We start from the raw sequence: 24,169 nt of genomic DNA on the forward strand, positions 1-24,169 counted from the left end.
CAGACACACACATTTGGCAACTCACACACAGAGCCACACTCTTGACAATGTACAGGAATTATTAGTCGGTTAGTATTGTTTCATAGTACTACTGAACGACATTTTAAACCACATACATTTCAAGGGCGTTGCTGAAAAGAGCTAGTGAAAGAGCATGCAGACAAAACAAAAATCAAATGATGGGAAGAATCAAAGAGACCTTTAAATAGTAAAGGGAGAACCGGCTGTTGGTGGGTTGCCTCCAAGAACCCTGGGAATTAAAACGGCAAAGCTTCCTATGGCAAACCCTTCCCAGGTTTCCCTTTCAGCACCTTTCCTTTCCTGTCCGAGGCTTAGACGAGAAACCTGCTTATCTTACTCATTCTGCCTGAATGACTTAGGACAAAGTGGTTCTGAATCCCGGTCCTCGGGTACCACCAGTACTGCTGGTTTCCCATTCCGCCAGATAAACAATTACATTCACCTGCTGTTCAGGTCTAAAAACTCCCTGATGAGCTGGTTGGGATGGATGCCTAACACAACAGGATTGAGAACTAGACTGAGAACCACTGATTTAGAATACTGGGAGCCTGCCAAAATACAGAAAGGACAAATGTGTAAGTGTGGATGTGGGTCAAAGCCTCTTAACATAATTAAATTGATTCAAATACCCAATTAAATTGATTCAAATACCCAATTAATTGCGCAATTGTAGAAGTCTGGCTGTACTTTTGTGTCAGGAACTGAACAAGAAAATAGGTGGCAACCACTTAAATAGGTGGTAATTCCCCTCTCTAAGTAAAAGTACATCAAAAACGCATCGATATATGAAAAACGAAAACAAAAATGGAAAGACAAATGTCACAAGACAAGTTCAAGATGGCGAGCAGATCCGCTTCCTTTTCTGTGATGAATGGATGTGAACTAACACAAACAACTGAAGGAAGATTCCACGTTACTCACCTGGCATGCCTGACAGGGTTATCAAATAGTAAGGGGCAAAGATGGGAGCAGAACAGAAAAGAAGGGACCGTGTTAAGTCAAGCTGGGAGGGGCAAGACATGTGAGAGAGCTGCGTGTTAAACTAAAGCCAAAGCCAGAAACAAGTCGCCCTTGCAGTGACAGTGTTTTAATAAAATGACGGGATGGAATCAGAATATTAGCTCTTCAGAACAATGTCCAGAGGTGACGGGGAAGACGTAATCGAGAGCAAGGGCAATGCAGAGAGTGCGAAAAGGATGGACTTGTGGAGCAGGATGAGACCAGAGATTATGGACAAGGTTGTGCAAAAGTGGGCTGTTCGTCCTCCAGCGGTGCCATAACTCTGTTCATATTAGTCAAACTGCGCAGCAAAGCACCTTCTGTTACAAAGCACAGCTAGCTTGTGTCAGAGGACTACCACAGCGGTTTTCTCTGTGATATCAGCTGGAATAAATGAACGAATGCACTTCATGAGCTTATGCATTTTCTTTCAGTTTTAAAATAAGTGACAGGGAAAAAAGTAGTGATAAAGGGTGGGGGCCAAAATGTTTACATGAAATGTCTGTGCAATGAGGATTAAAGCGGTTCTGGTATTACATAATAACATGTTTGCATGTTATAATGTAAAGCTAGGCGTAATCTTAGACTCACCTATCATCTGTGCAATAGTCTTCTCATACTCAGCAACAATTCTCCTGTGGATAAGAAAGGGTGCGATAAACGATGACATGCCATTAAGACATATGATGACAATACTCGACAAGTGAGTTATGAACAGTACAGACCTACTTTCCCCTGACTTTCCATCATGAAGATATTGCACAAATTTTCTTTCTTTCTTATTATAGCTAGCCCAAGTTGTTTTACTCCATTTCCCACTCAATATACATTGACACAGAGCATCTCATATTCTGGAGCGTCCGGATAGCGTAGCGGTTTATTCCGTTGTCTACTAACACAGGGATCGCCGGTTCGAATCCCCGTGTTACCTCGGGCTTGGTTGAGCGTCCCTACAGACACAATTGGCTGTGTCTGCAGGTGGGAAGCCGGATGTGGGTATGTGTCCTGGTCGCTGCACTAGCGCCTCCTCTGGTTAGTCGGGGCACCTGTTTGGGGGGGGGGGGGGTAGCGTGATCCTCCCACGCGCTACATCTCCCTGGTGAAACTCCTCACTGTCAGGTGAAAAGAAGCGGCTGGCGACTCCACATGTATTGGAGGAGACATGTGGTAGTCTGCAGCCCTCCCCGGATCGGCAGAGGGGGTAGAGCAGCGACTGGGACTACTCGGAAGAGTGGGGTAATTGGCGGGATACAATTGGGGAGAAAAGGGGGGGACCCAATAAATAAATAAATAAACAAATAAACAAACAAATAAATAAACAAACAAATAAATAAATAAATAAATAAGAAAGTCTCATATTCTTTGATACTCTTCTCTGTATAATGACAGATAATCTTAGTGTTCCTGCTTCCAAGAATGTTGTTTTATGTGTCTTGTATTTTAGTGTTACAGACACAACAAGCTAAAATGCTTGTGTGTGCACTGAACACCAACACTGCATGCATAAGTCATGTTATAGCACTGAGAATCTTGTCTCCAAATTATTCGGCAGAAACACAATTCGTTCCTTGAGATTACTGTGGTGATTACAATTACATAATTACAAAAAAATGAATAAAAAAAACTATTGCTGGTGTTTTTCATCTTTTCTGAATTTTCCCAGCCCCTTGGCAGTTACCATCTGATTCTCAACACTAGCAGTTCTGCCACACACTCCAAGTCAGTGTACTTCAGTAGCCAACAGGGGATCTTCTTTGGGCAAAAGCAGGTTGCCAGAGGTAAGCGGATTGATTAGCCATGCCTCGCCCTTAGCTTCTTAACCCCTCCTTATCCTGAGTCCAATCAGCTAATGAAGTAAGCTCTGTCTTATCCAAACTAACCAAGCTGTGTCCAGCTGGACAGCCACAACACCTGCTAATGGGAGGAGGAGAGGAATGGGAACAGGTTACTGTTATTCCACAGCCCTTTCTCCAAGAACTACTTCTAAAAACAATTTATCTGACATATTTTTATCAGTTGTTGAAGACGGATAAAGACGTTAAAGACGTGACTGTACTTGATCCCAGCTACGGGGTCCCGTGAGGCAAATACTAATGTAGGCCAGCTGAGAACAGGTTAAATCTCTAACAAATGCCTTGCGAACCACAGTACTGTGTGAACTTCGCAAATACTTCTAAGGTCATACAAGCCAGAGCCATTTAGAAATGACAAAACTCTCCAATTCCATTTATGCTTACCATCTGTGCAACTACCATCCCTATAATTAACAGCTCCTGATAATTAATAGATTTATTTAATTGGCTCTCTACTTTACAATGTCACCATTTCATTTAGCAGACGATTTTATCCAAAGCGACGTACATATGAGAGTTACTACAACACAAGCAAGTGTTGCTTGTGTTGTAGTAACGCTTTGCCATCACTATTATTTTGGTTGGCAGTTGGAGTGATAAACCGATTGACGGGTTAACTAATGTCAACGGGTGGAGCCTGAGAGCAGGAGACTACACATTAGGACACAGTTCCCTTTAACACAGGTGAAGGGAGGTTCATACTCCATGGGTGGGACCAAACAGCGGCGATGTCGTAGCCAATGACGACCGCATCTGCACCTGCATCTTACCTCATTTCCACCACTTCCTGTCGGCTGTCGTCATACTTCCTCTGCCACTCCAGCACCTCCTTCTCTTTGGTCACAATCTGAAAAAAGGAGACGAGAAAAACTGTTATTAAGGAAAGTCTGAAGTGATCAATAAAGCTGTGCAAGGGATCTAAAGCGCAGCAGTCGTGGGCACCTCCTCTCGTGCTATTCCCAGGGAGTGGTCCAGTTCTCTGGGGAGGTAGGGGCTCTCAACCTCGCTGTAGCCGGTGGAGGTCCTGGTGTAGAGGGAGCTCTTGGATACGACGCTCTCCACTGGCGATGACAATTCTCTATGCTGCTTCCGGGAGTCAAAGGAGAGGAGCGAGAGGAAAGGGAACATATTCATTTAGACACCTGGGCGAGCTGTAGTTAGGACGTAGCACATCCTCCAGAGTCAAACGTACATTCTCTTTAAGATTCCTGAACCAAACCACAAGGGCAGCATCAAACCATATCAAAATATACCACATAGCCAAAAAAAAAAAAAAAAAAAAAAGGCAAATGAGGCAGGCTTGAGATGCTCCTGAAGACTTGGGCAGCTGAAACATGATTGGATGAAACAGTCTTCAATGCCACAGTTGCGGCCAAGTGATTGGCTGATGCTGCCCACAGCTGAGTGGTGGCGATCACCTGCTCATCTCAATAGCTTGAATGTGATTGGGTCCAGGCAAGGCAAGGGGGTGAGGGTGGGGGTGGGACGGGGGTTGGGGTGCCTGAAACAGCAGAAACTGCATCATAGACAGTATAAAGGGATACAGGATGGGGGTACTGGGGCAGCAAGGGAAACAGGTGTTAGTCTCATGTTAAGGAGCGCATCACATTGTTAGAAACTGCCTGCCTTTACGAAAAGTAACTCTTGTGAAAAGCTGTTTTAAAACCATTTCCACAACCATAGTGTAGAAAAACTGCAGTCAATTTGAACATTTGAAATTTAAATTGAGACATTATTTTTCATCCAAGAAGCAGAAGATTTGGAATTTATTCACCTCAACTAATTTTAGTAACGACAGGATAGAAAAGGTGATAGGCAGTGTAAGCCAGATGGGAGCACACTTGAAAGACCATCACAGTCTCAGAGCGTTTTTACAAAATAATTTCCTCAATATATCAAATTAGGAACATAAAGTAAAACCTTGCTCTGGTACTAGTTTGAATCCCCTAAAACTGCTCAGTTGGGGATTTAATCATCCCTGGGAGAGCAGGATTAAGTAAGGATTTGATGAAAAAGAGGGAGCCTCATGGGGGACAAGGAAACATACAGACCACCAACACGGTGGCGTTTGATCTGGTTCAACATGAATACCATTACCCCACAGGAAGTTCAGATTGCAGGCTTGTGACCATGACCGAATCTTTGTGACTGGACAATTCGGCCTTATGTTATGTCGACCCTTGACAGGTCTTACTCTCCACAGAATGAAGACAAAACCTGGGTCTAATACATCCTAAATCTTTTTGACAGTGGCCTGATTCACAAGTCACAATGCAATAAATCCAAGATTTACAGAAGAAGTCTCCTAAACCCCACACTCTCTCACCCAAACTGGCATTATTGTGAAACAGTTGTGATCTGTAATGAGGTAAGGTCAATGAATGCATGTGATGTCATAACTGCTGCAGCTTTATGTGGCATATAAACAGCATTTTTAACCGCTTTTTCACCTAGCAAATATTAAGCGAGCTGGATCACATGTTATATCATACTGCAGAGAGTTAATAGTAAAAGTTGATTTAAAATGGTTTACAAGAGTGCTGTACACAAAGACTTTTCCATTCCTGCAATACCTTATACGGCTTTGCATTGGTTGGGGTGAGAGAAAGCCAAGATGCAAAAGCCTGCAGATAGATAGACATTTTAGACTTACGTCCAAGCTTAAGGTGAAAAGACGATGAGACACGGTGGAGACACTAGTTGAATTAATGGAAGACAAATACTGAACCAAAGACAAAGATGTCAGGGCACCAAAGGTGTAACTCTGAGTTTTCTGCGTTACATACGTAAAGACACAATATCAATATATAATTGCTGAAGACAAAAAAGGGTCACATTTGCTCACAAGGACTTGCTAAAACTAGGATAACAAAAGTTACAGGTGATGGTTTTGCGGGGGGGGGGGGGGGTGAAGAGAGCTCAGAGGGGTCTTGACGAAGGTCACAGACTCGACAGATCTTGGGACTAGCTACCAGGGCATTTGGGTCTAGCTCTAGTGATGACAAATCTATAAGGTATGACTTTATTCATCTTACTTTGACTAGAGGTGAACTGTTGATATTCCACCTTCGAGGGCTGGGTTTCTTAAGGCGGGACTGTGGAGTGTGCAAGACAAGGTGATAAATGAGGAAAAAGAGAGGCCTGAGAAGCACTTGCTGTTAACTCTCATAAGTTTCTATGCAAAACGTAAATGGCAGCACTGGCCGAGGTCCACGCGTTGAGTCCATCAAGTCACATTATTCTCAACGTTACCAGCCCATTACCATCGTATCGTAAGTATAGTCTGAAACTCAAACTAGACAGAGTAGTAAAACCTGCCCCCTCTGTTAGTGTCCATTAGCACTGTTAGTTCAAGTTAGGGACCAAAACACAAAACAAGAATGTGACAGGGGTTTTGTCTGATCATAGTTCAGCACCAAAGGTTTTATTGAACCGAGTGACTCCACTGCATGCCTGAGCTGCTTCTAGTCCATGTCTTGTGAGACAGCCCCCTGTCACGTTCATGCTTATTTAGCTAGGTAAGCCTCTCCTGGACAGGCAACATGCATGTTGCCAAACATGCATTATAAAGGCAAGGGACTAAAAAGGCACAGCACTCATTTCCCGAGGAGTCAAGATCCAAGACAGCTTGGGCTAATCAGGGGGTCGGAGGGGGCAGGGGGGGGCGATGAGCCATGTTAGAAATGTTGTATGTAGGTGCCGAAGAGGTGGCGAGACAATTGATGTAGCAGTGCAGCCACCATGTTTATAAGGCCATGGGGTCCAGAGTCACACTCAAAATGGTGTGATTAGGGGAGGGATAGGCAGGCTGAGACACACTCATGCATCCACACTACAGTTGCGCAGATATGCGTAGGCACATCCACCCACACATGATCATTCTTTCAAATGCTTCCAGCTAACACACACACACACACACACACACACAGCAGGTGCAGGCTGACTCAGCGTGGTACCTGGGGAGTTACAGTGGAGAGGGAAGGGCACTGAGAGATGTTTTTGGCTACCTGCAGAGCCTCTATCCTCATGGCAGCAAGCACCAACTCCTCCTGGGCCGCGCACACAGGGAGGGAAGTAGGGGGGCAGGGAGGGATGAGGGAGGTGGCGGCCCAAGGATGAGAAAGCAAGAGGAAGACATACAGAGAAAAAAGTTGAGTGCACTCCCGCTCTGTTGGTTGCAACTCAGTAACTCACACAACAACTTTCTATGACAGTAACAAAACAAAAACTAAGAAAAGGAACTCTTCGGCAAAGTCAGACGAATGGAGGAAAAACAAAGTAGGAAACCGAGAAGGCAGGATGAAGTAAGGTTATGATCGATAAGGACACAATGGATGGACAGAAAGTTCACACAAACATGTTCACACATCAGGGCCGCAACTTGCCACCAGAGGCAAAGCTGATAAAGTTTGTCAGGAGGGGTCACGTGCCGTTCGTCAACACACCTGTAGTTTTTGGGCGAAGGCGGTGGGGTTGGTCTCAGCGAGGTCGGGCTCCAGGTATTGCAGAGGGTCGTCACACTCAGATAGCCTTTCTAACAGGGGAATGGTGAAGGCCGGTGCATTGGCCTCCATGGGGCCCTGGCTAGGGGGCTACAGGGGCACCAGCAGGAGGAGGAGGCAGAGGGCAGGGAGGAGGGCAGGGGTCAGCATGGCAAAGCAAGCGCTGGCCGTGTGTCAGTGGGGGCACTGGGAGCTGAGTTACATTATTCATGTTGGGGAACTGTGTGTGACTGGCTAGCTAGATGTTTTCTTATTATTCGCTATGACTGATGTAGTTAAGTGGGAGAGTTATGAGTCTACAGTAAGGCAGTGGTAGTATAGCACTCTGTCTCCCCCCAGTGACTACACAATGACATATTATGAGAACTGGAAAATTAAAACTGAGGTATTCTTCCAAATAATGACGAGGGTAGTGACAGACACAATGACAATGAGAAAAATTTCTTTTAAGACCATATGTTAATGACCAAGACACTCTTAAAAGGATTCCAACTTTCCCCAACTGACAGAGGGAGAGAGAGAGCGAGAGAGAGAGAGAGAGAGAGAGAGAGAGAGAGAGAGAGAGAGAGAGAGAGAGAGAGAGAGAGAGAGAGAGGGATTTGACTCACCTGCTCATCTCGCTCTGTGCTCTGTGTTCGGCTGAGTACCTCGCTTTCCCTCTTCCTGCCCTTGTCTCCAGCAGAGCCTTCAGGACCAGGCCGAGAGCTGAGCACTGGCGTCTTCATACCTGCTGTGATTTGTGCCTCCATTTCCTCAAAACTCCTACCCAAACAAAAAAAGAGAGCGAGAGAGAGTGACAGATAGACAGAAAGAGAAAGAGCGGAGACGGAGAAATAGAAACGTTGAGAGTGATGGACAGGTAACACTTATATAGGGTCGATGTGATCGATGGGGAGAGTTAATGAAACGTTGTGCGGGTGTAAAGGCCCCTACACAGTGAAATCACACGTGTGATTTCGGCCATTAAGAGGCCGTCCTAGCTTGGGTTATTCAGCTTGGCATGGTTAAGCACAGCTGATAGTGTGGACCCACAGCATCTTAGGTTCTGATGAATTTCTGGCAGTGTCAGAAAATTAGTTGTGATGGTGTAGTGGGACAGGGGATAGGATGATAAAACCTACAGCAGTGACACTATTCAGTTGAATGACCAGTTGAATCATGATGGAAAATGATGACATCCTGGTGATTGTGATTAAGAAAAAATATACCATTCTAATTTTAACAGAAGACTTACAATGCTCAGTACACCCCTCTTTCTGTGTGTGTGTGTGTGTGTGTGGGTGTGTGTGGGTGGGTGGCTATTGTTGTCATTTGTCACTGAATCAATGAAAGTCCTTCGCTGATCTAAAACACCTATAGGTACATTCGGGCATCCGGGTAGCATGGCGGTCTATTCCGTTGCCTACAAACACGGGGATCGCCAGATCAAATCCCCGTGTTACCTTCGGCTGGGTCGGGCGTCCCTACAGACACAATTGGCCGTGTCTGCGGGTGGGAAGCCGGATGTGGGTATGTGTCCTAGTCAATGCACTAGCGCCTCCTCTGGTCAGTCGGGGTGCCTGTTCAGGGGGGAGGGGGAACTGTGGGAAATAGCATGATCCTCCCACGCGCTATGTCCCCATGGCGAAACTCCTCACTGTCAGGTGAAAAGAAGTGGCTGGAGACTCCACATGTATGGGAGGAGGCATGTGGTAGTCTGCAGCCCTCCCCGGATCAGCAGAGGGGGTGGAGCAGCGACCAGGACGACTCGGAAGAGTGGGGTAATTGGCCGGATACAACTGGGAGTAAAATCCACAAAAAAAACCACCTATGAGTAGACTGTCCCCTTAAAATATCTGGAGATATTAGTGGACCTCAACCTCACTTTGGAGAATTACTAACCCATGTAGTCTCCCTTTTTTCTTTTTCTTTTTTGAGTTTCTTAAGACAATTTTTACTGTCATTAATGAATCTGTATGCCCCCCCACAATGACCACAATGAATGTCCCCTGGACCTAATGGCAACGGCCGGCTTACTGTTGACCGACATAGATAGTGCCACTGTTCACACAGTGTGACAGTAGACTCACTTCAACTCACACAGTATGACGTGCACTAAAACATGCAAGACAGCCACCCGTAGCGTGTGTGGAAGCCTTAAGTTAGGTCATCTGGGACGATTAACATTATTCTTGGTATCTGACAGCTACCCTGGTGTCAGCGAAAACCCACAAGTTACTTGCTGACCAGTTTGTTCAGCTGGTTTGCAAAAATCTAACTATTCTGCTGTGCAAGCCACAAAAATGTGAACTGAAAGGTACATTTCTCATGTTCTAAACCTTTTTACACCATGTGAAAACTAGCAGGCTATAAAGGGCTGAATTTTAGATAGCAATAGTATTGTTACCATCTTTTAGATAGTATAGTTACAGCTCAAATGAATATAGCCCTGCTGACATTACTTTCAGTGTAATAGTGGGTGTGTAATACAGAATACATACCCTGTGCATGGGGAGCTGGGCTCGGAGCCATTTGTACAGGTGTTCTTGGTCAGGCTGTCAGATACAGAGTCCAACTTCAGGTACAGAGATGGTTTCTTTATGGACAAGGGCTACAAGGCAATTTGAACAAACAAAGAAAAAAATTTGGTTAACAAAACCGTAGATAACACACAAACATACAACAACATATACAAAGCAACAAGGATTATACCGCACACCGTTAACATGCTGGACAAATGCTAAAAACTGACTTACTGGTGATGAGGAACCGATCTTCTCCATATACTCAATTTCATAGTCTGGCAGGAGAAGAGAGGAACAAGGAAAAAAGTGCAGCTTAACAGAGATGGAGAGACCAACGGACAGGAGAACTTCTAGCTCGTTCTAAGCCCTGTATTGGCTGGGAAGAGGATGAGAGGAGGTCTGAAATGAAGCTCTGTTTTTCCAACCATGACCCAGATGGGCTGAGCCCGCTAAAGCCTCTCGGAGGGGTGACTCTTTTGGGGGTCAGGGGGTAGTCGAGAACTGGGCCAGCATGCTTATTTTACTGTCAGGCCAAAAATCAATAAAAGTTGCTATACTGCAGAGGGTGACTACTGAACAAGAAAAATGATGCTTAAACACTGTAAAGCCTTTAATGTCCTTTAAATGCTCTCTGTCGGGGATAAATAAGCTCCAAAGGTGGTTTCAGAGAGAGTCGGGCAGACATGCCTCACCTTGAGTCTGGCTAGGAAGGCTGCTTTCGTTGACAAAGGATGTCAGGTCGCATGGCTTAGGGAAGTCTTGTTGGTCAGAGGCCAAATCTGCATCAATGTCGTGCAAAGCGGCCCACTTGTGGCTGGTGGAGGAGGCCAGCTTCTCCTCATCCGTGGCATGGTCGTCCTGTGAATGAAGAGAGGGGGCTTCATCCACAGGCGTGGGCTCCTGCGCCGTGGGGAAGAACACAGTCAGTGAATATGACAGAAAGCGGGAGAGAAACTAGACAGAACAGACAGAAACGACGGATAAATGGAAAGAGAGCAAAATATAGAGACAGCTAGCTAGACAGATAGGGAGACAGCTTGACAGACAGATACGTAGCTCAGTGGATAAGATAGCTCAATAGGTAGAAATTTTGTTTTTACTTTGGCGCAGTTTACAAACAAACATAAAAACAAAGAAAATGGTAACACTAAATAATGCAGGGAGAAGGAAGAAGCCCGGGGGGGGGGGGGGGAGTCCGGGTGGCGTGGCGGTCTATTCCGCTGCCTACCAACACGGGGATCGCCAGTTCGAATCCCCGTGTTACCTCCGGCTTGGTCAGGCGTCCCTACAGACACAATTGGCCGTGTCTGCAGGTGGGAAGCCGGCTGTGGGTATGTGTCCTGCTCACTGCACTAGCGCCTCCTCTGGTCGGTCGGGGCGCCTGTTCAGGGGGAACTGGGGGGAATAGCATGATCCTCCCATAGGCTACGTCCCCCTGGTGAAACTCCTCACTGTCAGGGGAAAAGAAGCAGCTGGTGACTCCACATGTATCGGAGGAGGCATGTGGTAGCCTGCAGCCCTCCCCGGATCGGCGGAGGGGGTGGAGCAGAGACCGGGACAGCTCGGAAAAGTGGGGTAATTGGCCAGATACAATTGGGGAGAGAAAAAAAGAAACCCAGAGGGGCTTATTCGTGGCCTCTACCTAGAAAAACAACAGGTAATATTCACAATATTACACGAGAAAAGGCAGAAATTGCAATAAAGAAAGCATAAAAACAAAGCAAAATAATAATAATTAAGACACCAAGTAAGAAAAAAACCTGGACAACATACAAGAAGCTACCTATCTTGCTTGATAGAGACAGATGGATAAACAGACGGCTAGACAGACAGACAGAGAAACACGTAGGCCTACATAAACCATACACAGCATGAGGCAGGGAAGTCACCTGTGATGGATCGGACATTGGCGGTTTCTTTGGCGATCTCTTCACTCTGAAAGTGTTACTGTAAGAGCAAATAATACATTAACATCATTAAAAGTCAGTCTACTCCTTCTCAGAATTACAACAACCTCTACTGTGAGACTCATCCATCGACCTGTCTACCTTGTGTTTCAGACGTGTGTGTGGGTAGAATCAGAAAACAATTGGCAGGGGTCCATCAAAATAGTGGAAAATTAATTTGCATAAAAGGACAGAACAAAAATCATCGCTTGCATACCGGGACACAAATATATATGGTCTTACAACTTACTGTGCTTAAGACCTGGGTGTAACTGAACTGTGCATTCTTTTCAGGTTGAATGTGGACAAGCTCAGAGACACATGAGCACCAGTCAGGACTCCAGTTTGTTGTTTTTGATTTAAAAAAAAACAAAAAAAAAACAAAGGAAAAAAACTCAAATGCAGGTCCTGGTCAGCAACATATTCAGCAATGTAATTTGTTAAAATGTTAGTGTGGAGGACAATAAGAGCGATATCATCCCCTGCCAAAGCCTACTCCAACACAGCCTGACCCCTAAAAATGGCCGACATTTGTCCTAGGCACTACAGTTCTACGTATATAGTTACCGTCGACCTCTACTGAGAAGAAGTGGATCACACTGCAGAACTTGTGAGGCCTTTCTCTCGGAAAATTGTTTCACGACACAGGTGTGTAGGACAGGCTAGACGCTAACTAAATATCAACACATTGTGACGTGAACACATATTTGTCCAGTGTTGCACTGCAGCATTGCTCAGTGAACGATTTGCCTTTTTTTTAATATATATACACTACCGTTCAAAAGTTTGGGATCACCCAAACAATTTTGTGTTTTCCATGAAAAGTCACACTTATTCACCACCATATGTTGTGAAATGAATAGAAAATAGAGTCAAGACATTGACAAGGTTAGAAATAATGATTTGTATTTGAAATAAGATTTCTTTTACATCAAACTTTGCTTTCGTCAAAGAATCCTCCATTTGCAGCAATTACAACATTGCAGACCTTTGGCATTCTAGCTGTTAATTTGTTGAGGTAATCTGGAGAAATTGCACCCCACGCTTCCAGAAGCAGCTCCCACAAGTTGGATTGGTTGGATGGGCACTTCTTTGAGCAGATTGAGTTTCTGGAGCATCACATTTGTGGGGTCAATTAAACGCTCAAAATGGCCAGAAAAAGAGAACTTTCATCTGAAACTCGACAGTCTATTCTTGTTCTTAGAAATGAAGGCTATTCCATGTGAGAAATTGCTAAGAAATTGAAGATTTCCTACACCGGTGTGTACTACTCCCTTCAGAGGACAGCACAAACAGGCTCTAACCAGAGTAGAAAAAGAAGTGGGAGGCCGCGTTGCACAACTGAGCAAGAAGATAAGTACATTAGAGTCTCTAGTTTGAGAAACAGACGCCTCACAGGTCCCCAACTGGCATCTTCATTAAATAGTACCTGTTAGAGCCTGCTTGTGCTGTCCTCTGAAGGGAGTAGTACACACCGGTGTAGGAAATCTTCAATTTCTTAGCAATTTCTCGCATGGAATAGCCTTCATTTCTAAGAACAAGAATAGACTGTCGAGTTTCAGATGAAAGTTCTCTTTTTTGGCCATTTTGAGCGTTTAATTGACCCCACAAATGTGATGCTCCAGAAACTCAATCTGCTCAAAGAAGTGCCCATCCAACCAATCCAACTTGTGGGAGCTGCTTCTGGAAGCGTGGGGTGCAATTTCTCCAGATTACCTCAACAAATTAACAGCTAGAATGCCAAAGGTCTGCAATGCTGTAATTGCTGCAAATGGAGGATTCTTTGACGAAAGCAAAGTTTGATGTAAAAAAAATCTTATTTCAAATACAAATCATTATTTCTAACCTTGTCAATGTCTTGACTCTATTTTCTATTCATTTCACAACATATGGTGGTGAATAAGTGTGACTTTTCATGGAAAACACGAAATTGTTTGGGTGATCCCAAACTTTTGAACGGTAGTGTATATATTTATGTGCTACACAATTTGAAGTGAAATCCAAAAGAAGTATCCTCTGATCAATACCTTGAATAGGATTTGCAATTCGACAGAAGTTTGATCAGGATTTGTTGATACAGTTTGATCAGGATTTGTTGATACAGTTTGATCAGGATTTGTTGATACAGTTTGCAAGGGATGGTGATGTTTCTGTTAATGACAGGCGTGAGGGACCAGTTATGATGACAGGGCAACATGCTGGTGTAAAAGGAGCCATACTGGGGGGTTGAAGAGAATTGTGTATCCCCCTGTACTTACAACAAACAACATAGAGAGGACACACTCTTGGACTTCCTGTGACATATGAAAATAGACACAGGTGACAGAGAGACAGACAGAGGACACTGCACAACAAACAAGCGTACTAGGTACAAACACACACTGCCTTCGAAATACTCCCCAATAGTGACGAATCCTTACGCACAATCATGAATACAATGAACTGTATGTGAAAGTAGACTATGCCATAGACGTGTTGTGGTAGTCGCCTACAATTAATATGATGAACTTACGATTTGATCGGAGTCTTCTTCTTCTTAGCAGGTTTGTTCTGATTGTGATCCTCCAGTTCGCTGATGTTGTCATTGTCAATATCATTGTCATTGGCTGGCAACTCAAATGAGGCAGAGGCCTTAGGAGGAGAGCTAGCCATTTTAAAGGAAGATTTGAATGGGTCGACAGAGTCATCAAAGTTATCTGGATCAAAGCCGTAGGAAGGTCTGGACAGCTTGGGAGAGTTGGGTATTCCTTTCTTGGAAGAGAAGGGGTTAAAGTTTGGATCATCCCACCCGTCAGGATCAAAGCTGTAGGATGTTTTACTAATAGGAATGTCATCCTCATTTCCATTTGGGACCGCTGACAGGTCATTGTCCAGCTGCTCTGTTGGTGCAGGAGGGGCCTTCTTCAGCCCCAGCTTTGGTTTCCTCAGGGGCATCTTGGCTCCAGGTTTCTTACCCAGCTTCTTGGTTGGGGGAGAGGCCTGGTGTGATGCCTCACTGCTTTCTTCAGAATAGTCAAACTCCAACCTTACTGGCTGGCGCTTGGTGACGACAGCCTGTTCTTCAGGGTTACTTAATGGCTCTTTAAGGGGAGTCGGTTCGTTGTGATGGGGCGGCCGCTCAACAGCAACAGGGGGGTGATCTGGTGGGGTGGCTATGGGGTCACACACTGGAGCCTTCCGACCAAACACAGGGGAGTTGGCAATTTTACTTCCTCCTGTATTGAATGGGTCAATGTTTTCAAAGTTGTCTGGGTCCCATTTGTAGGAAGCACTGGGGGGGACTGGGGAGGCGTCTTTGACAGTTGGGGACTCAGGCACAGGGAGAGGGGACTCCTCCTGGCACAGGAGTAAGGCAGGGGTGGGAAGGCTCTCTTCAGGGGTGGTGTGATTGGTCTCCTCGGGGAGAGGAGGAGGCGTCTCAACACGGGTCTTCCTGGTCCTGCGGAGGCTTCCTCCAGGACTCGGGGTGGCAGAAGGCCCCTCTGGCTCCTTCTGGGTCTGGACAGGACTGGCAGTTTGAGACTTGGTCTTCTTCGTTACCTCCGGCGTGCTGCTGGAAGAGGTGGGTTGTGGACTTTCAGGGTTGGAGCTCTGTCTTTGGAGGGGCTTCTTCTTAACGGACCCAGGACGGACTTTCTTTGGCCTGCGGAGAGTTCCTGGAGCACTCTCAGTGCCTACGCTGAAGGATTCTGCGTGTGGACGGAAACCTCCTGCTGTACTTCCATCTAATGGACCAGGACTGTCAAGCTCTCCACCCTGGAGGCTGAGGGAACGAGTTAGAGTGTAGCTTGGTGACTCTCCTGCAAGAACATCAATGTTGTATGTGCCGCTGGCTGCTATGGGCTTGTCCTCATCAAAAACAATGGAATTAGTACGACTGGGTGGATCAGCTGACGTCAGGTCAGACGCAGGTTCACCATCTGCCTGGTCAGCTTCCGAAGCAAACCCTACAGATAAATGGAAAGAAAAAAAATATTTTACTACTATACCCCATATGTCAGTTGTACAGTAGCAAGTAAAGGTTCATATGAGAAAATAAATATTTCTGTATATGCATTGTTCTCTGTCTGACTAGGTGGGATGCAGATGTGTGAAGGAGAGAGGGAGACATTGAGATGAAGGCAGCCATTTGTTTTTAAACACTCTAGGTTACATTGTGTAAAATGGCCTCAATAATCAAGTCAGTGCCTCCCAGTTAGATAGTCACTTCAACAAGTCATTAAGAATAATCACAAAAGAGATGAAGGCATGTCAGTGCCTATTGCTGAGTCTGGTATATTCTCCAAAACCACAGTTGGCTGACTGATCAGTGGCCGTGTTGGTCTTGGTCTTAGCAAACAGAGGAGACAATTTCTGACGTAGAGTACCACTTGTCTCCACTAGAGGCTGCAATAAGCTTTAAGATGAAGACAGTGGTGATGTAGGAACATTATAAGGAAGCCTTGCTCACAACATGGGATAATTCCTTACCTTTATCATGAGATATTAGCTGCAGGTTTTGAGGCTCTGTAGGGGAAACAGCTTTCACTGGAGTTGTAGACTCGGGGGTCTCAAATGCTCCATCAGAGTCTGAGCTCCTACAGTACAAGATAAAATAAATGAAGATATAATATGATGGACAGTTAGTGCCCAGCGTATTGGGTGTTTCTACTTCAGTTCAAGCCAATGGCATTTATTCTTCTTCCTTCTACTCCTTTAAACAGACACAGCTCCTGATTATTTGATTCCACATTATATGAATGATGTGAAATTGCCAATGGGCCTTTTTTTTCAAGGCAGTCTTCATACATTAGTCCCCTTTACAGCCCTACAAGTTCACTTGACCATATTTAGTAAGAAAATGCTGCTCTCAGTATTTACTCCAATCCATTTGGCTCTAGTGGATTTTTCATGGCGAGGAATGAAAGTGCTGAATCTGCAGGGAGGAGACAGACAACACGGCTGAGACATGAAATTGCTTGTGCTTCCCCTGCCCCCCTAGCAAATACAGTTACCACAGCTTTTAAGAAAAGACAATTAAGAGGGACTGACTGAAACACTGAGCGACACATTCAGACATGAATGTTTACTGCATCTTGACCGCTTGGGAAAAAAAGAAATTGCATCGGTATGCTACGATCCCACATGAAGAGTACCGACAGATTATTTTTGGCAGCAGCAAGGACACACGTACCTACACACATACATGCATGATAAAGCTCACCACACACTACCGACCATAGACTGCCAAACATCGACGAGATGAAGATGATCAATGGGCTAACCGCCAGGTTGTGGCGGCAACCTCCCGCTTTGTCTCACCTCTGCCTGACTGGCTCCCCGGCAACTGTGATCATGGCGGCATGGCGTGAGCCCCAGGAGAGACGGTGAAGGAGCCCGAGAGGGGGACCTGAGTCTGGGCTGTCCCCATCCCCTGCCCCTCCCAGCAATGAGTCCCAGCCCCAGCGAGCCCACTGCAGAGGAGACAGAGCCTGCCATGCGGCGCTCACTGCCATGGCTGCTGGCTGGCCAGACGTCTCCACACCACGCTGCTTACTGCCCCGTCACACGGGTAGAAGCCCCAGTATCGCTCCAACAGTCGCCCGCCACCTCCAGGAACGCGTCTCTCTCACCTGCCCTGTCTTCCTTTCTCTGTTTCTCTTGACTGGTTATTGTGAATTGTCTTTGTTCCCCTCCATGGTGTGAAATCCCTTCACACAGCTCATCTTTTAATCCAGAGTCATGTGAATTTCTCCTATATAGAGTCGAAACTCCACCCCAGTGGGAAATGATGCCTCCCAACTCAAAGCAGACTGGCTGCTGAAGCCCACCACCACTTGCACACATTCTGGCACTCTCGCTTACATTTATACTCTCTCTCTCTCCCCCCCTCCCTCTCTCTCTCTCTCTCATGCACGCACACAAGCTATACTTCATATGGTAATCGAGAAAAAAAAACTCCTATGTCCGACTGCCCAGGCAGCGCTGATAAAACTCGCTTGTTCCATCAGCCTCTGATGCCTCTCTTACACATTTTCTGTCCCTTTAACCCTTATTTTCTCGCTTTACACCAAAATCCAATGAGAAAATCAACCAAAACCGACTTGGTCCCTGTGCACAGAACACACCGAGACTCTGCTTGGCAAAAAACGTTTCCTCTTCATTGGCAAACTGAGGCAGTGTCACTATGCCGAATTCGAGCAAAACCGTACATTTATGGCCATTAACTGAGCGTATTCTAGTTGGCCACACAATTGTACTTGTGTATTTTGTCTGCTGTCAGACTGTTTGCTGTAAGCTGTAAGCTGCACATACTGTAGAGTCCAAGGCAGAGTAACTGTTCCTTCAACACATCCATGGGCAGTATCATGAAATTGAGTCAATACAATGAGCAATAAAAGGTGTTGAAAATAGAAATGCCTGAGGCAGCTTTTAGTGCTAATCTCTTTGTAGCTACTTGGCTATTGGTGGACCTCAACCCATTTCAAACACACACACACACACACACATGCAGGAGAAGAGAAAAGGACCCCCACTGAGAAGACCGCTCCATGTCTATTGATTTATCTTTGTCATTGTGTTTTTATTCGGGCCATAGTGGGGCTATCCATCCTCCTGTGGGGGGGGGGGTTCTTTGTCACAGGCACACGCAAACATGGCCCAAATAACAGCTGTTACTGTTGAAGGATGTCAGGGGTATTGGCTACAAAATCAGCTCGGTATTTGCTATTAATTGATGACAAAAGACTCGCTGCCTGACTGAGACAAGAGTGCTCATCAAAGGGGTGGGGGTTGGGGGGGGCTGGAATGAGAAAGGGGTCCTGGGAAGGTGGGTGAATCTCTTAATAAAACATTTTGATTGTTACGGTCAATATGTCCACGAACCCTGGGGGCAAACCAGTGCGGAGAAAGAGAGGCTCCTCAGCCGGCAGGAAGGCAGGCAGAAGTGAATTACACTTGCACTGCGTTAGCCGTCCTGTGAGCTTCTATCAGCATTTCCACCGTAAATCTCAAACTCTGTCAGGCGTTGCAGTTTCAACCGGGTACCTGGCAGCATTTGCACCAGGTCAAACAAGGATGTAGAAGTACCCGTTTCATAGGGTCCCTTTACTGATTGCTACCAATCAAAACACAGAGAAACGTGGTGCTACGGCATAGGATGAAGGAGTGAACGGTTCAGAATGAGACTGGACATGAGATGCCTATATGAGCGCCGTGTCCGATCGGGATCAGACTTTGCCGTCTGCAGATCCATCTGCATCAATCTCCGGGAGCCAGGATCATGGTGTCAGATGGTCAGGCAGGCAGTGACAGAGACAGCTCCAAAGGCAGGAGCAAGGAGCAGTTTATAAGAACAGCTTTGGTGTCCTGCAGTTACGCTGATCACTTCTGAAAAGGCACGATGAAGACGACCATTCCCAAGCTGCTGCTATAAAATGGCTGGATACACTACAAATGCCGTCTCTAAACGGCGAGCGAGGACGCCTAATTAGTGTTCATTTTGATTCTCAGTTTATCTCCTTGCAGAGGAGAATTTTCACATGGCTGCAAACACAGGGTTGCCATGGTGACTGTAGACTGACTGCCTGCGCCATATGTTCCACCGTGGCCGGATGTTCACAGTCCCGGCCGACACACAGGAGCATGCGCACAAGAGCACACACACACACACACGTGAAAACACACACATGCGCGCAACTGCGGACCGCTGAACACATGAGCCTCGAATGAAGCCTCAGTCTGGCTGATGAAACGGGAGACAAATACAGGTGCATCACAAGTTTGATTTCTCCAATAGCTGCAGCAGCATGCTGTGCAGAACGCCTCGACTGCTTTAAAGAGACAGGAAACGTCTCATTGTTCACACTGCTTTACTCACACACCTCTTCCCGTGTCGCCATGTCTAGAAGTCTCGAAACGGTGCCGCGTGTCAGTGCTTCGGCTGACCGTAGTCAAACGTGGATGTGAAAAATAACGAATTAGGTGAATAAACATATTAGACCTCTGAACATTTTTTGTGGCATTAATCCTATTTTCTAATGCTTACTGAACCTCGTATCAGAGAAAGGCAGAAATGGGAACTCGTATCGTGGGTGAGCAATCAAGAGCGAGGGGGTGGACTATAACAAAGGGGGCAGTTAGTTAACGGCTGCCCGACACATGATCGCCCGGAGTCAGAGGCTGCGCAGCGGGAGGCGGAGAGACGCCGCGTCCCAGGCAGCCAAACACATTTCTGCCCTCAGCCGAGTCGATCGCCTCCTCTCTAAACGCTGGCCAGGGAGTCATCCTCAGGGGTGGGGGGGGGGGGGCTACACCTTGCAGAGAGACCCCAACAAACACAACCTGCCTTTCTGTAAAATACATCGTTTGCAACTACCAAATAGAAAAACAGGAATCGACAGCAAGAAGGATGTACTGTGCTGCAGCCCTTGTTGCTGCCCGGGCGTTTTCAAGATCACGGCACGGCACACAGACCGGGTGGGCATTTTTGAGTCAGTTTTCAGGAGAAAACACCAAACTGATAAGCAGGACTCGATGTTACCTGTGAAGGATGGATGAAGAGGGGCAGACTGACGAAGGCTGATAGGAGAGGTGCAGGATAAGAGAAGGGGGGGAAGGGGGGAGAGGGAGGGTGAAGGCTGCAGATCTGCCAGCAGCTGTGTGAGCAGCGTGTCATGGGATTAGCTGTGGCGATGCCGCTACAGACACCCACTGTTATTTCTCATCCGTCAACCACAACTAAAAAGCCGCCCGTCTGGACACCGACCGTCTCGTTGCATCCCTTCCAAGTTTCCTTCCTCCTCTCTAAAATTAAAATGTTAATCTTGGTGTCGGTCGTTTCCTAACAGACACACTAACACATGCAGTGCATTAATATCTCAATTGGGTATTTACCTTGACAGAATAGAGTTTAAAAACCGGCCATCATTTTTTTTCCCCCCTTTGGATTTCCCTCCCCCCTTTTTTTCTCCCTAATTGTATCCGGTCAATTTCCCCACTCTTCCGAGCCGCCCCGGTCGCTGCTCCACCCCCTCTGCTGATCCGGGGGGGGCTGCAGACTACCACATGCCTCCTCCCATACATGTGGAGTCACCAGCCGCTTCTTCTCACCTGACAGTGAGGAGTTTCACCAGGGGGGCGTAGCAGGTAGGAGGATCACGCTATCCCCCCCCCCCCCCGAACAGGCGCCCCAACCGACCAGAGGAGGCGCTAGTGCAGCGACCAGGACACATACCCACATCCGGCTTCCCCCCCGCAGACGCGGCCAATTGTGTCTGTAGGGATGCCCGACCAAGCCGGAGGTAATTTTGACCGCCCATGGTTGTTTAAGGTAGATCTTATCATAACGTTTTTATTTTTGTGCACAATGGAATGATCTAAAACTGACTTTAATGCAAACATATGCAATTTTAGGAGCATCCAGGGGGCAGCAGGTCTGTATCTTTCTTTTTTTTTTCCCCCCACAAAGTTGTTAAACTTTGAAAATCCAAAACTGTCAAAATGACGGCCTTGGCCGTTCTAGCGTTCAACGCAACTGAACGAGGAATATCTGTGTCATGAGAAGGTAAGGTGGAGCTGGTTGAAATTACGTAATACTAAAGGCTATGTAGAAAGAGAGATGCGAGATGCAAGGGATGGGCACTGAGACGACAACAGAGGGCGCTCTCACCCCTTCAATGTTATTAACCAAGAAGCTGGACAACAAGATAAAAGCAGTGCAGCGCATGAAACCACAACTTAGGAAGGTTTTACAAGACATCAAACTTGAAAGAAAGAGAAAGAAAGAGGGGAACCCCAAACGGGTCTTTGATCCGTCTCTTTAGTTCTAGTCAGCAGCAGTTGAGCGGGCCAAGAACAACTGCTGTCTGAATGAGATTTTTATGATAATCCACCAACATAAAGCATTTCTCTTTTCTGCACCTGACTCATCCGCCTCAGGAAACGAGCCCTTGTGGAGCCTTCTCAAAGGCCCCAGACACCCCAGCTACGGCCCATTCCAGCTGCTACCGCCAGGCAAGCGGCACCGCGGCCTCAAAGCCCGGACCAGCAGGCTCCAGAACAGCTTTTTCCCCACCGGGCAACCGGGCTTCTGAACAAAGAACATTAAAAGACACTAAGCCTGGTGCCGGACTGATGGTACTGACCCATGGTCTTCAGAGGAAACACACACAAATATGCAAACAGCTACACACGCATATGCACATTTATTAAGGCAGAGCCCGCCCACACACACACACACACACAGCATCTTACATCACACACTATTTATTATTATTGCTGCTTTTTTGTTCTGTTTTGTTGTTATTTAATACTGCTGTTGCTGCAGTGTTGAGTGGCTGAAACCCGAGAATTTTACCCTTGTACTTTTATTCTATTTTATTTTTCCCCCTTTTCTCCCCAATTGTATCCGGCCAATTACCCCACTCTTCCGAGCCGTCCCGGTTGCTGCTCCACCCCCCTCTGCCGATCCGGGGAGGGCTTCAGACTACCACATGCCTCCTCCCATACATGTGGAGTCGCCAGCTACTTTTTTTCACCTGACAGTGAGGAGTTTCACCAGGGGGACGTAGCGCGTGGGAGGATCACGCTATTCCCCCCAGTCCCCCCCCCCCCCGAACAGGCACCCTGACCGACCAGAGGAGGCGCTAGTGCAGCGACCTGGACACACACCCACATCCGGCTTCCCTTCCCGCAGACACGGCCAGCTGTGTCTGTAGGGACGCCCGACTAAGCCGGAGGTAACACGGGGATTCGAACCGGCGACCCCCGTGTTGGTAGGCAACGGAATAGACCGCTACGCTACCCGGACGCCCCTCTCTTGTACTTTCATAATGAGACGTAACAAATAAAGAATCTTGAATCTTCTATAACCGTTAAAGGACAAATTAATAGGGACACTAAAAATGGGTCTCTCTCAAAGAGCAGCAGTCTCGGAGTTTCCGTCGTCCCTGTCCAGCCTGACTGAGGAAGTCCAGTGTTCCTGTGTGTGTCTCTGCGGTGTGTGCCGGGTGTCCCTCCCTCGACGAAAAGCACCGATTCCTCAATGTCCAAAAACAAAGGAGCCACTGAGACAAGAGTGTCAGCCCAGATAATCTCCCCTCACAGTAATGCCACATGCAGCCTAATCTGAGACCTTTGCTTCAAGCAGATGGTCCCAACGCCACAACAACACACTCAGCTCAGGCCTGGAAAGTAGAGCATCCACAAGAGAAGCTACACACCCTTTGAATTCATGCTAACAAAACAACCCAACTGGCCTCGTGTCGTGGATGATGTCACACTCTTCCACTGTACAAGACTGACTCACACAGGATAATGATGTCCCTTTATATAGTAGCCCAGGCACTGGTCTAAGTCTAGGACTTAATGCTCTTGTCTAAGATGTTAAGCTTGATCTTTGTGTTCATGAATGAGACGAAATGGTTAAATCTTATCCAGTTTTTTTTACACTTAAAAACTTCCTGATCAGTGACCACCAGTAGGCTCTCACGGCTCCGTTTATTTATTTATTTACCGCCCCCCCTTCTCCCCAATTGTATATCGCCAATCCCCCTGCTCTCCCAGCTGTGCCGGTCGCTGCTCCACCTCCTCTGCCGACCCGGGGAGGGCTGCAGACTATCCCCATGCCTCCTCCCGTACATCTGGAGTCGCCAGCCGCTTCTTTTCACCTGACAGTGAGGAGTTTCGCCAGGGGGACGTAGCGCGTGGGAGGGTCACGCTATTCCCCACAGTTCCCCCTCCCCCCCGAACAGGCACCCCGACCGACCAGAGGAGGCGCTAGTGCAGCGACCAGGACACACACCCACATCCGGCTTCCCACCCACAGACACGGCCAATTGTGTCTGTAGGGACGCCCGACCAAGCCGGAGGTAACAAGAGGATTTGAACCGGAGATCCCCGCGTTGGTAGGCAACGGAACAGACCGCCACGCTACCGGGACGCCCCTCGGGGCTCCATTTATAACACAACTAAAGGACGGAGCACCCAAGAAGCTGCACACAAACAGTCTGTCAAGTCAAGTCAAGTTGCCTTTTACATAGCACTTTTCTCGCTGCAACAGCCACTTTAAAAGAGCTAGAATATTCCATATATATAAACCTACAATGAGAATGAACTTAATGTGCATTTCTAGTATCCCCTACATTTTGTCAACTCTAAATTTCGTCCAATTTCATTGTGTGTGTGTGTCATTGCTGTCAATGTTTTCGTCTGATTATTTCAGCTATCTAAGGCCTTAACTACTGACAGGGGAAAGCATGATATTACCCAGGCGGAACAATACATCGTCTCATATGCAACAATACCACTGCAAATGATGCAACGTAAGGTAAATTGGGCCTATCGGTCATGTTGGGGTAAAACGC

At 46.8% G+C, this 24,169-nt stretch overlaps 1 protein-coding gene across 1 annotated transcript in view; it reads right to left on the bottom strand.

Moving 5' to 3' along the window:
- Positions 1-24,169, bottom strand: part of tacc2 (transforming, acidic coiled-coil containing protein 2) — a 73,896-nt gene that overhangs the window by 5,128 nt on the left and 44,599 nt on the right. Inside the window, exons 6-18 of the mRNA XM_056291683.1 lie at positions 16,279-16,402; positions 14,338-15,749; positions 14,084-14,119; positions 11,769-11,826; positions 10,572-10,779; positions 10,111-10,154; positions 9,856-9,965; positions 7,984-8,137; positions 7,319-7,465; positions 6,830-6,922; positions 3,816-3,956; positions 3,644-3,720; positions 1,612-1,655 (exon numbers count right to left, since the gene is read on the bottom strand). Of these exons, the coding sequence (XP_056147658.1) occupies positions 1,612-1,655; positions 3,644-3,720; positions 3,816-3,956; positions 6,830-6,922; positions 7,319-7,465; positions 7,984-8,137; positions 9,856-9,965; positions 10,111-10,154; positions 10,572-10,779; positions 11,769-11,826; positions 14,084-14,119; positions 14,338-15,749; positions 16,279-16,402 (2,648 nt within the window). The remainder of the gene's footprint in view (positions 1-1,611; positions 1,656-3,643; positions 3,721-3,815; positions 3,957-6,829; positions 6,923-7,318; positions 7,466-7,983; positions 8,138-9,855; positions 9,966-10,110; positions 10,155-10,571; positions 10,780-11,768; positions 11,827-14,083; positions 14,120-14,337; positions 15,750-16,278; positions 16,403-24,169) is intronic.

This window comes from Lampris incognitus, chromosome 13, assembly GCF_029633865.1.
Source record: "Lampris incognitus isolate fLamInc1 chromosome 13, fLamInc1.hap2, whole genome shotgun sequence".
In the NCBI taxonomy this organism is placed as follows: Eukaryota; Metazoa; Chordata; class Actinopteri; order Lampriformes; family Lampridae; genus Lampris; species Lampris incognitus.